The following is an 11,617-nucleotide window of genomic DNA, read 5'->3' as shown; positions in this document are numbered from 1 at the left end:
CCGCCCAAAAAAAAAAAAAAAAAAAAAAGTTCGGAGACATTCAATTTACTTATGCAAAAGTAAGACATTGGAACCTGAAGGAAAAGAGTGGCGATGCAAACATACTTCAATTTACTTATGCAAAAGTAAGACATTGGAACCTGAAGGAAAAGAGTGGCGATGCAAACATACTACTACTGACATCTAGGAATCAGATACAACTCCTGTTAGATCTCACATCGGTTAGAGAGTGGAACGAAGCATTTTTTATAAGACATTGGGACCTAACATTCAATTTACTTCTTATGCAAAAGTAAGACATTGGAATCTGAAGGAAAAGAGTGGCGGTGCAAACATACTACTACTGACATCTAGGAACCAGATATAGCTCTGGTTAGATCTCACATCGGTTGGAGAGGAGAACGTAGCATTCTTTATAAAGGTGTGGAAACATCTCTCTAGCAGACGGGGCTTGGGTTATTACAAATGGTATTAGAGCCAGGCACTGAGCGTAGCGAGGACGCTGAGCTCCAAAGGGGGTGGACACTGGGCGGTGTGCCAGCAAGGACGTTGGGCCTGAAGGGGGTGGATTATGAGATCCCACATTGGTTGGAGAGGGGAACGAGACATTCTTTATAAGAGTGTGGAAACCTCTCACTAGCAGATGCGTTTTAAAAATCTTGAGGGGAAGTCCGAAAAGAAAAGCCCAAAGAGGACAATATTTGCCAGCGGTGGGTTGGAGCTGTTAAAAATCTTGAGAGGAAGCCCGAAACAAAAAGCCCAAAGAGGACAATATTTGCTAGCGGTGGGTTGGAGCTGTTAATCGCAGTATTGAGATGTTACTCAGTATCAAATAAAGGCGTCTAAATGCATTATTTACAATATAACTAACATTGAACTTCATTTCCTAATTTCAGAAACACACAAGCTCAGCATTTGACAAGCTCAGCATTTGACAAACTTCTACATTCTGTTTACCAATTTTGCAACAAGTATCGACCATATTTTACCTCAAGTATTGCATGAAACTCCTCTTTTGCTATCACCAGCCTATCAGTATCACTTGAATCAACCACATAGATTATAGCTTGCGTATTAGGAAAATAGCATCTCCAGTATGGTCTACAACACAACGCAAGAAACTGGTTAGCCTGAATCATTTAAAAAGAAGAGACAAGAAAAATGATAGGAGAAAGAAAAGTTTATGTAGGGAACTAGTTATAGTCAATATAAAAGTCAAACATAGATGATCTGAGTATTACGTCACAAATACACAAATTATTCTTTGGAAACAATATCTTGTTGACACATGACATGAGAGCCTATTTAAGAAGTCAAATATAGACTCAAGTGAAAAAGACTAAACTTTTAATTTTTTTCTGGAATAACCTAAGACAACTATTTGTGGTAGAAAGCTCTGCGACAGAAGTTATTGGGTAAAGAATAGAATATTTTCTTTATAAAAATAATAGAACAGAATGATCATGGAATTCAAAATCAAGAATGTTTCCCTAAATAAAAACATAAAAGAAAAAAACCAGGTATTAATCTCCATTCAAAACCAGACGCAGAGACAAGCTTCCATAGAATTTGATAAATACACAACAGTAATCATGTAAGCTAATAGTAAAATAATAAATCATACGATCTTATTTCCGAAGAACCAAGTAAAGTCCAAACTCATGCCCTTTACATCAGAATTTGGTATTAATGTAATTGTACAGTCATAGCTTCTGGAAAAAAGGAGAATAAGCATTCACGAGAAACAATTTTTAAATTATGTTATAATAATTATCAGTAGAAACATAATACAAGTCTTCAATTTAAAAGGAAAAAAGAAGAGAAGAAAAGAAAAACACCCTCTTATCTTATCTTTTGATTTAAAAAAAAATGCATGGTACCCTCCAGTGGAGGAACCCATCGATCTGGGAATTGGAGGTGGGAGCCAGGGGGAGAACAAGTTGACTATTGGAGGGAAAAAAAAAAAAAAAGCATCCTACATCATTTAGCCATGCAGGATTGCCCTAAACCATCTTTTAGATAGAAAAAGAAATTTACACGAGGAGCTAGGTATCCCAACTCGAGTATTTTAACAATTCTGGTAAACTATAGAGTTTTCTTTTTCGTCCTTAAAGAAATTCAAAATATATTAACTTTTCTAAAATATCATGAACACTTTTTAGTAAATAACAAAATCATAAGTTATTATCCATTGAGGAGAAGAGAGAGAGAGAGAGAGAGAAATGACAAAATGTGATGAAATTCTACTTTTACAACCTTCCAAGGTTGCATTTGTTATACAATGGCATCAATTCCAAAATACATCCATCTAGAAGCCTCGACTGGCAAAGCGTTTTTTTTTTTTTTTTTCCTTTCTGTTAAACAGATTTTATTCAACCGCCTTTCCTAACATTAACGAGATATTATTTTAACGAGCTAGAGATTTTAACCAACCATCAGAAAAAACTAGAAAACAAGCTGACAAAATGAAAAGACTAACCTGATACTAGTCTGCCCTCCTGCATTACCGACAACAAAAAACAATTAATGAAATAACCAAGATGCTCAGATAGATTTGACAAAATAATCTAAGAACATTGCAGCAAGAATGCACGCACATACGATCACGCACACATATGAATGCAATGCTTTGAGATAATGACTTCATTTTAATATGCATATTGGCCTATGGCTAAATATTTTTTCCCCTAATGACATTCACTCTCATGACAATACATGCTCCTCTCTCTCTCTCCCTCTCTCCCTCTCTCCCTCTCTCCAATGCTCCTTCTTTAGAGTGTGTTGAGATGTCATCAGAGAAGTCATGAAGAAAACAAAACAACATGAGATCACATGAACATATATCAGGACCTAGATTGGCTTACCAAGATCCCAGACCTGGAATTTGATGTTATTGTACTGCACAGTTTCAACATTAAATCCAATTGCTGCATCAAGAAAAGGATATAGTTTAAAAGATATTTGATCAGTAGCTGAAGGAAAGCCAATGCAAGAAACAATTATTATCAAATCAATTTTTCACTTATGAAATCTCCATTAAAAATTGGAAGATACTGTAACAAGAAGGCATCGGGAAGCATCGAAAAACAAACTGGGATGCGCAAAAAAAATACCCCACCAAATTTACAAAAATCTACACGTAAAACCTCTCGTAAATTAGAAAGTAAAAAAGTAGAAGAAGAAAGGAAAAGTATAGAAACCTACAATCTAACAAACCCAAAATGAAGCATTACGCTGAACCTAGATCGATATCTCTGCAGAAAACAATTCAGTCACAGAAAATTCTCATGTAAGCTACACAGAAAACTACTATAGTTTGAGCCCATCATCTTGAAAGACCTAGATCTATAGCTTGCCCCTTGGAACCCATTGGCTAACTTTCAGCTGTTGTGCTCCAATCATCTTTTCACTGTTCACAGTTAAACAATTGAAGAACTAAAGTCTGATAATTTTAACATTCAGGATGTAATTTCCGATCATTCCCCTTTCCTAAATTAGATGGGCATCCCACAAAAAGAACAAAAACAACATGGTAAGGAGGCAACCATTGTTTTCAAGCTAACCATTGGTAACACAAAGATCTATAGAACTAATGCAGCAACTACTGTGGCAATTCCACATAAACACTTAAATCTAAATGCAAAAAATTCAAATCGTAGTTAACATGATCTTGATTGACAAAATGCTTCTTACTCCTCATCTCGAATTCTAAATTCCAACACCATTTCCTCTTAGCAAAAAACATAGAAACAAAATATCACATTCGGAAAGAATACCAACTTGGAATTGTGGAGACAACCTCTCCCATCTGGAGCCGATCTGCACAACATTCAAAAGAATCCATTACAAAATGGCGCGAAATCTCCATCAAAACATCACACAAACCCTAAAACATCAAACTAGAAGCAAAAAAACAAGAAATCCTACAGAGAATGGTAGTTTTCCCAGCATTATCAAGGCCAAGAACAAGGATCCGAGCTTCCTTATTCCCAAACACCGAAGAAAACATTCGAGTAAACAAAATCCCCATGAGTGCAACCAGAAAGAAGATAACAGATAGTTACGGATCAGATCTCAAACGCAGAGCTCAATACATCCCTGCAAAAATCAGCTAAAGACTCAACATTCAACAGAGACGTGAAAATGAAGAGACGAGCATCAGAAAAAGAGGACAGAACCTGCGTTGTTCTAAGATTTACGGATTGAATGAAGAATCTGGAGAGAGAAGCAGCAGTGTAGAAGAGACTCCCAGTAAGAAACTCGCTGATCTGCTCGAATTGGATTCGCAACTCTCGAAATTGGAGTTGGAAAATTTGCAAGTAACCGAAATTTCTTCGATGGCCGTGTTCCTCCTGGTGCGGTACGGTCTATCCACGTCACTTCCGAGCAAAATAATATATATATATTTCCCCGACGGTTTCAATAATTTTGAATTTTTAAATTTTTGGGGTTAATGTTTTAATATATTGGTTACTATTGTGACTCTTACTCTAGTTCAAGTTCATCGTTAGTAAATATTGTTTGTTTTATCATCTTATGTATTGTCGTCAGACTCACGGTTTTAAAACGAGTCTGCTAGGGATAGATTTCCACACCCTTAAGGAATGTTTCGTTCTCCTCTTCAACCGATGTGTGATCTCACACAAGCCATGTCAACATCCAAAAGAGAAGTGTTGTGATGTAATCGAGGATAGTGGAACATGTAGCACAAGCATGAGGAAAACAATAGTGTCAGCCGTGCAATATGCTTAATGGGTGTCTCGCCCTAACCCAAACCTCAAAGTTGAGATTATGTTGTGAATTTGGACTGAGTGGCTCTAAAGTTAAGTTCTAAAGTTAAGTTCATAGTGTAAGATGCAACTAAATTTGGTGTCAATTGGATACTATACGAGCACTCTACATTAGCATATTACTTCCCCCCATTTTGATGTGCATGAGTGTTAGACCAAAAATACGAGACAGTTCGGTTCATATCCAATGTGAGCGTTAGAGCATTGAGAGGACATTTCCCTAGTACGAGAGGACTGGAATGATGCACCTCTAGTGTACCAATTATTGTGCCCAAAGGTAGCAAGTGCGGAGTGGATAACTACTAAAAGCATCTAAGTAGTAAGCTCACTCCAAAATGAGTGCTCTCCTATTCCAACTTCCCCAGAGCCTCCAAACCGAGACAGCAATGGGTTATCTGTCAGATGGAGCGATCGAAGTTTTGAGAATTCAAGAGAAGGTCGAGGTGAGATGAGCCTTTTATCATCGCCATAGGTGTCAAGTGGAAGTGTAGTGATGTATGCCGCTAGATTAAGCTTTGAATAATCATGAATTTTACTTCCGTTTTATCAGAGAGATTCGGACCATAAAATTTTCATTTCATTTTATAATTATTTACAAAGAATAAACATTAATTTGATCTAGATCCTTGGTAGAGTTAGAGTGAAAAAGGACTACATTGCTCGAGACTCACATCATGTGGCATGAATTATCAGTAGGCCGTTTCTGCTTGGTTTTCCCCACACGTAACTGATCAAAAAGTCACAAAATAGTCTAACAAGTGTTTTAATGCTTAGTAAGTCCCGATAAGTAGAATCGTGGGTTCAAACACATCTCATGTAGAAAGCTTATAACTAACAGGCGATCGGGTATCGATTAATGCTGCAACTCTCGGTAAAGCGTATTCAATGGATTTACTCTCTGAACCTATCTATGGATTCTTTTCTTTAACTAATCCTTCTACTCTCGCTACTTACTCCTATTATTAATGCATTATCCTGAACTCAGTAGTAACCAAAGACGGAAGATGCATAGGAGAGACTGAACTCCCAGATTGAACTCGATCAAGGTCACTCGGCGATCGGGTATCGATCAACGTCGTTTAGTCAAGAATTATTTAATTGAAGTTGCTTAGTCTAGAGAGTTGGGGCAGCAATCTGAATAAACATTCACATACCATTTCCTCTTTACCGTAAGAAATGACAGCCAAAGATGCTTCCCTCAAACCTATAACTCTACCTGTTCTATACCTAATTTTGTGGCATGACCAGAGGCCTCCATTATTATAAACCATAACAACAAAAGAAGAAATGTACTAGAATGAAAAACAAAGGGCTCTTAATTCTTCACACTGCTGGCTGGAAAATCAGGGCTCTTGCTTCTTCACAGTGCAGACTGGAAAAGCATCTCAGCAAGTTCCTGAAACATTGCACAAAAATCATAATCAGCAAGGCTGACTGCACCCGTTCGGATTAGAAGCATTCTTGAGTTCGGTTGGAACGGGCTAAGGAAGTCTAGTTTCAGTTACACAAGTTCGTAACTAACTGATTAGGAGCATTCCCGATTTGGTTCGAATGGGTTAAGGAAGTCTAGTTAGAGTTACACAAGTTTGTAACTGACTGCACCCATTCGGACTAGGAGCATTCCTGAGTTTGGTTGGAACAGGCTAAGGAAGTTAAGTTTTCGTTGCACAAGTTCGTAACGGACTCCACCCGTTGGGATTAGGAGCACTCCTGAGTTTGGTTGGAACGAGCTAAGGAAGTCTAATTTGAGTTACACAAGTTCGTAAACGACTGCACCCATTCAGATTAGGAGCATTCCTGAGTTTGGTTGGAACGAGCTAAGGAAGTCTAGTTTGAGTTACACAAGTTCGTAACTGACTGCACCCTTTTGGATTAGAGGCATTCCTGAGTATGGTTCGAACGGGCTAAGGAAGTTTAGTTTGAGTTACACAAGTTCGTAACGTGACAGTGAAACAGTATAATTTGGGTTAACTAAAGAATCAGGTCGGGCGTTATATGAATACTCATCGTTTGCACCATCCCGGGGCGACCCGGTTTGACCAAGGCCCCAATGGTGCCACATTTCAAGCAGAGCAACAACAAATAAGGAAGTTTACCTGCTTGGCAGAAGGAACCTTTGGCTCTCCCCATTCCATGGCCTTCTTCTCAAGATATTCAAAATCAGCCTTACCAGCCTAAACAAAATCAAGAACATTATATATTAAACCGTTAAAAAAATTCGAAATACATAACGAACGGAAGCTAATTCAAATAAGTCACCTCTATTTGTGCGCCAATTTCGGTGTCGAAACTCTGGTATCTCTTACGAACAAGCTCCGTTAAAGAACCATCCTTTTTCAAGATATCACCATTAAACGTCGTTACTGGTTAGAACCAACCCAAAAGCACGAAACTCGAGTGGAATAAAGAAGCTACCTCAATTAGCTTGGCAACATTTCGGAGTCCACGAGCAAGGGTATCCATTCCACTAATGTGAGCAATAAACAAATCTTCAACATCGGTACTCTCTCTTCGCCTGTCGATAAGCACCGATGCAACAATGAACAAAAAAAACGTCATAGAGAGAGTAATCAAATTCAGAAAAGACAGAAACCAACTTACAATTTCGCATCAAAGTTGAATCCACCAGGTGCTAACCCTCCCTGTCCACAGAAGTAAACAATTATTAGATATTCATTCACGTCGTTGTTAGAGCCATTTACAGCGCTTACAAACTGAACAAAGATATATTACATACATTTTTCACTACACTGAGCATAACCATAGTAGCTTCACCAATGTCGGTTAGAAACTGATCGGTATCCCAACCTGTGACATAAAATAGCTAAAGTTAGTACTCTACCCTGCTATGCCCTTCGAATGTCTTGCCGTTCCAGTTGTTTCAGGTTCGATTCATACCAACTTGAGGGTCGCCAGTGTTCGCATCAATGTTTCCGAGAATCCCGTTAAGCCTTGCAGTTTCAAGTTCATGGTGGCAACTGACAGTGACATAAGAGAAAAAAAGTTCAGAAATCGCTTGCAGTTAGAAGATAATCAAGATCGAACGTTTCTAATGGATTTCCTACCTATGACCCGATAGGGTGGCATGATTGCATTCGATGTTAAGCTTAAAGTCATCTACAAAAGAGGGGAATAAAGATCAGAATAAAAAATGTAAGAACATCAAGATAAAAGTGATTAGATTATTACCAATAAGACCATATTTTCGCAGGAAATTAGCCGATGTAGCAGCATCCCAATCGTACCTGATAAAACAAAACCGTTCATAAGCATAGATGTTCACGAACCACAACCCAATACAGCGGTCGTTTAAAAGGGTTAACCAACATAATTAAAGAGATAGAAAAGAACGTAAAGAAACGCACTGATGTTTCGTAGGCTCTTGGGGCTTGGGTTCAATCAGCAATGTTCCTGCAGAGTTCATGAAAATAATTTAGCTCCTTAGTCAGATGTGAAATTTTGGCTTGATGAAATCTTTGGGAATCAATCATACCATTGAAACCAATCTTCTTCTTATAGGCGGCAGCGGCCTGAAGAAACCTGGCCTGCAAGACGATTATAAACGACCTTTATCACTCCAAACGGCAGACACAATCGTTAAGTAATAGCTGAAGACTTTGTTGTAACTCACCATATGGTCGAGCTCTCTCCCCATATCGGTGTTCAGAAGAGACTGATAACCCTCACGGCCGCCCCAGAAGACGTAGTTTTCTCCCCCCAAATGATGAGTGACCTGACAAAACGTATATCAGCTTTTTGAAACCGAACTAAGCATAGTAACTTATAATACATGTCTTCACACTCACCTCCATTGCTTTCTTGACTTGAGCAGCAGCATATGCATAAACACCAACTTCAGAGCTGCAGGAAAGTCGAAATGCTCAAACGCTGATACCGGGAACACCAGGCTATGGATAACAAAGGTCTAAACGTATTACCTCGTCGCAGCACCATGCATGTAACGAGGGTGCATGAATAGTTGTGCCGTACCCCACAAAGGTTTAATTTTGGTTCCCTGCATAGCCCCGGGAGATAATAAATAACAACAAAAGTATTCGGGTGTTGATTTGATTCATATCCTACTATTACAAGACATAATGGATACGAGTTATCAGAGAAATCAACTCGCATTTCACTATTACATAAGATGCCCTGCTGAAACACAAGGCATTTATCAAAGCGGCACCCAAACATATAACAAATACAATTACCTGAAGCTCTTTAGCAAGGGCCACGACCGCATCAAGGTTTGCATTAGTTTCCTATGGAAATCATACAAACAGAATAGAAACTTAGTTAGCAAATTTAACATTCACAAACACGCAAAAGGTCGAATACAAGAAACGAAGCAAAACCTCCAAAGTTAGTCCATCTGGGGCTATATCTCGGTCATGGAAGCACCAAAATTCAACCCCAAGTTTCTTAATGAACTCGAAATTAGCTCTCACTGCAAATCCAAGACATAAACTTAAATCAGTTATATCAACACGGCCATATTTACCAAACGCTACAGATCGAGGTTGTGGATTCATCTCTTACTCCTCCTCTTTGCCATAGCCACTGAATTGGTACCATCTTCCCATGGCCAATACTTGGTAGCAGCACCAAATGGGTCTCCCCCTGTCCCACGGAACGTATGCCAAAACGCAACACTGAACCTCATCCAATCCTATGGTCACAACATATCCTATCAGAAACAATTACAACACATGCTTTGAATCCCAAAGCACACTAAGAATAAAGAAACAACACCTTCATTTTCTTCCCAAGAATTTCCTCATTAGCATTATACCATTTAAATGCCAGTGGATTTTTGCTTGCAGGACCCTGTTATGTAACGAGAATACAAATAAGAAAACAACATTGTTCTCATTATCCCCAAGAACAATCCAAAATTATCTAACATTCTAGGAAGAATTCATTACAATTCAAAGAAAATTGATTCTATGTAAGAACACCAACAAACCTCATATACAATCTTGGAAATATCAGGGAAAAATTCCCCCTCCCAATCCCCAGAATGACTGCATTCGTTATTTACATCAGCAGGACATGTGGGAGGCTCAGCAATCTGCAAGAATCCCAAAACACATTCAAACAAGCATGAACAAAACCCCAGAAAAAACCCACAAAAGTGTAATCACATTCAATACAGATTCAACGAGAACGATGAAACAAGGAACAAAAAGAGAAGAAAATGCTCACCGCTCCAAGCAAGAACACATTCAAACACAGAAACAGAGCCAAAACTTCACGGGATTTCATTTTTTCACCCAATTTCTGCAACATTCACCACATAAACACCTCGATCAGAAACAAAAAAACAGACAACAAATCATCAACAATCGAATCCAAAATCAGTCAATTTCCCAGTGATCGCAAAAGAATCAGGAAAGGGAAATGGAGATAAATCCGAAATTAAAAGGCAACAGAAAGCAAAACCCATGATCAAAACTACAAAAATCAGAAGGGTAACAGTAAAAATTCATCGACCCAGACAAGAAAAACGAAGAATCAAACTCACAAGATCGAAATGACCCTCGAAGAACTACAAAATATCAGTCACTGACGGTGGGTTTCCAAGGCTCGAATATATAGTGGGAGCAATCCGAGGATAAAACTTGGAATTCCTTTTTTAGATAAAAGTTAAAGTCAGAATTCACAAAACCCGGATGGGATAGAGATCCAAATTTGACGCATATGGAAGAGGCTCTGTATCCCTGCAACGGATATAATGAACAAATTTCAGGGGTAGTTTCGTCTTTATACTTTGATTAATTAGTTGAGATTTCGTAGATAAATTGGAAGCATAAATCAAAATGAGTTATGCAAGGAAAGGATAAACTCACTGGTAGTTGACTGAAAGACAATTACGTGTTGTTTTATTATTGGGCTGTGATGTGGTGTTCCGTAACCATAGAAATTTATTAAAAAATAGCGTAGACTCACGTGCCAGATGGGATATTTAACTGTGGATAAGCACGCTGAGTCAGCTTTACGGATTAATAAAAACTGATTAAGAAATTTATAAATGTGAAAATTAATTTCTTATTCTGTCTGTATTTTCCTTTTGGACGGGCTTAAAGTTTTTATAACGTGTCTGCTAGAGAGATGTTTCACACCCTTATAAATATAATGTTTCATTCTCCTCCTCAACCGACGTGAGATATCACACGAAAGCTTATTTTACACAATGATTTTTCAGATAAAATTCAGGCAACGTCAATAAATTAGTTTTTTCACGTAGATGTAATTTGTCTGAAAAAACTAACTTGATTAGGATCGTTTTGAGAGGGTTTATGGAATCCAATTTTTTATGTGGGCAAAACACCAATAACAGAATGACTAACTCTATTAGGATTTTCTTAAAAGGGTTTGGACTGTGAGGTCACATATGTTGGATGATGAAAGTCCCACATCGGCTAATTTAGGGAATGATCATGGGTTTATAAGTGAGGAATACTAACTCCATTGGTATGAGGCCTTTTGGGAAGCCCAAAGCAAAGCCATGAGAGCTTATGCTCAAAGTGGACAATATCATACCATTGTGGAGAGTTGTGTTCATCTAACAACATACATGTGGCTACAAATTCTTTTTTTTACGCCTTTTTTAGTTTTAGTGCAATCTCAAAGTGCATTCGAACTAGAACGAATAAATTAAATTACAATAATTTTAAATTATTTTAATTTATTCGGATTCTTAAATTTGAAAATTTTATTATGATTAATTATTGTATTTGACAATAAAAATTAATCTTAAACTTTAATTCTATCTCTAATTTATTTTCTTAAATAAGAAAATAAATATTGAAATTAGAATTATACCT

The 11,617-nt window shown here is 37.8% G+C and overlaps 2 protein-coding genes across 3 annotated transcripts in view; both read right to left on the bottom strand.

The window, feature by feature from the left end:
• Window positions 1-4,400, bottom strand: part of LOC111465692 (ADP-ribosylation factor 1-like) — a 5,842-nt gene extending 1,442 nt beyond the window's left edge. The window contains exons 1-6 of one of the 2 annotated variants that reach the window (XR_002714225.1): window positions 4,179-4,400; window positions 3,928-4,098; window positions 3,781-3,819; window positions 2,865-2,927; window positions 2,480-2,498; window positions 990-1,101 (exon numbers count right to left, since the gene is read on the bottom strand). Coding sequence is in view for 1 of the 2 variants with exons in the window: in XM_023110205.1 (XP_022965973.1) it covers window positions 990-1,101; window positions 2,480-2,498; window positions 2,865-2,927; window positions 3,781-3,819; window positions 3,928-4,030 (336 nt within the window). In the remaining variant the exon portion in view is untranslated. The remainder of the gene's footprint in view (window positions 1-989; window positions 1,102-2,479; window positions 2,499-2,864; window positions 2,928-3,780; window positions 3,820-3,927; window positions 4,099-4,178) is intronic. The other variant, XM_023110205.1, reaches the window with a different exon arrangement.
• A 1,488-nt stretch (window positions 4,401-5,888) lies between these two features.
• On the bottom strand, window positions 5,889-10,468 carry LOC111465524 (xylose isomerase). Its single transcript, XM_023109936.1, has 21 exons — window positions 10,315-10,468; window positions 9,996-10,070; window positions 9,757-9,861; window positions 9,543-9,617; window positions 9,330-9,459; window positions 9,146-9,237; window positions 9,002-9,052; window positions 8,729-8,805; window positions 8,597-8,651; window positions 8,422-8,523; window positions 8,284-8,335; window positions 8,156-8,201; window positions 7,980-8,035; window positions 7,856-7,907; window positions 7,689-7,768; window positions 7,528-7,598; window positions 7,392-7,432; window positions 7,206-7,305; window positions 7,050-7,121; window positions 6,887-6,964; window positions 5,889-6,186 (listed from the first exon to the last, which is right to left on the bottom strand). The coding sequence occupies exons 2-21, from the start codon at window positions 10,053-10,055 to the stop codon at window positions 6,151-6,153; spliced, it is 1,431 nt and encodes a 476-aa protein (XP_022965704.1). The 5' UTR covers window positions 10,056-10,070; window positions 10,315-10,468; the 3' UTR covers window positions 5,889-6,150.
• Between the last annotated feature and the right edge of the window lie 1,149 nt (window positions 10,469-11,617).

Source organism: Cucurbita maxima, unplaced genomic scaffold, assembly GCF_002738345.1.
Source record: "Cucurbita maxima cultivar Rimu unplaced genomic scaffold, Cmax_1.0 Cma_Scf00029, whole genome shotgun sequence".
Lineage (NCBI taxonomy): Eukaryota > Viridiplantae > Streptophyta > Magnoliopsida > Cucurbitales > Cucurbitaceae > Cucurbita > Cucurbita maxima.
Note: the sequence above shows the minus strand (reverse complement) of the source record. Positions and strands in the feature narration are given on the sequence as shown.

Coding starts and splice junctions, on each gene's coding strand:
- LOC111465524 (XM_023109936.1), bottom strand. CDS start 10,055: ATGAAATCCCGTGAAGTTTTGGCTCTGTTTCTGTGTTTGAATGTGTTC. Junction 8,202..8,283: donor GAAGAAGATTGGTTTCAATG/GTATGATTGATT, acceptor TGAACTCTGCAG/GAACATTGCTGATTGAACCC. Junction 6,965..7,049: donor AAATTGGCGCACAAATAGAG/GTGACTTATTTG, acceptor GATTTTGTTTAG/GCTGGTAAGGCTGATTTTGA.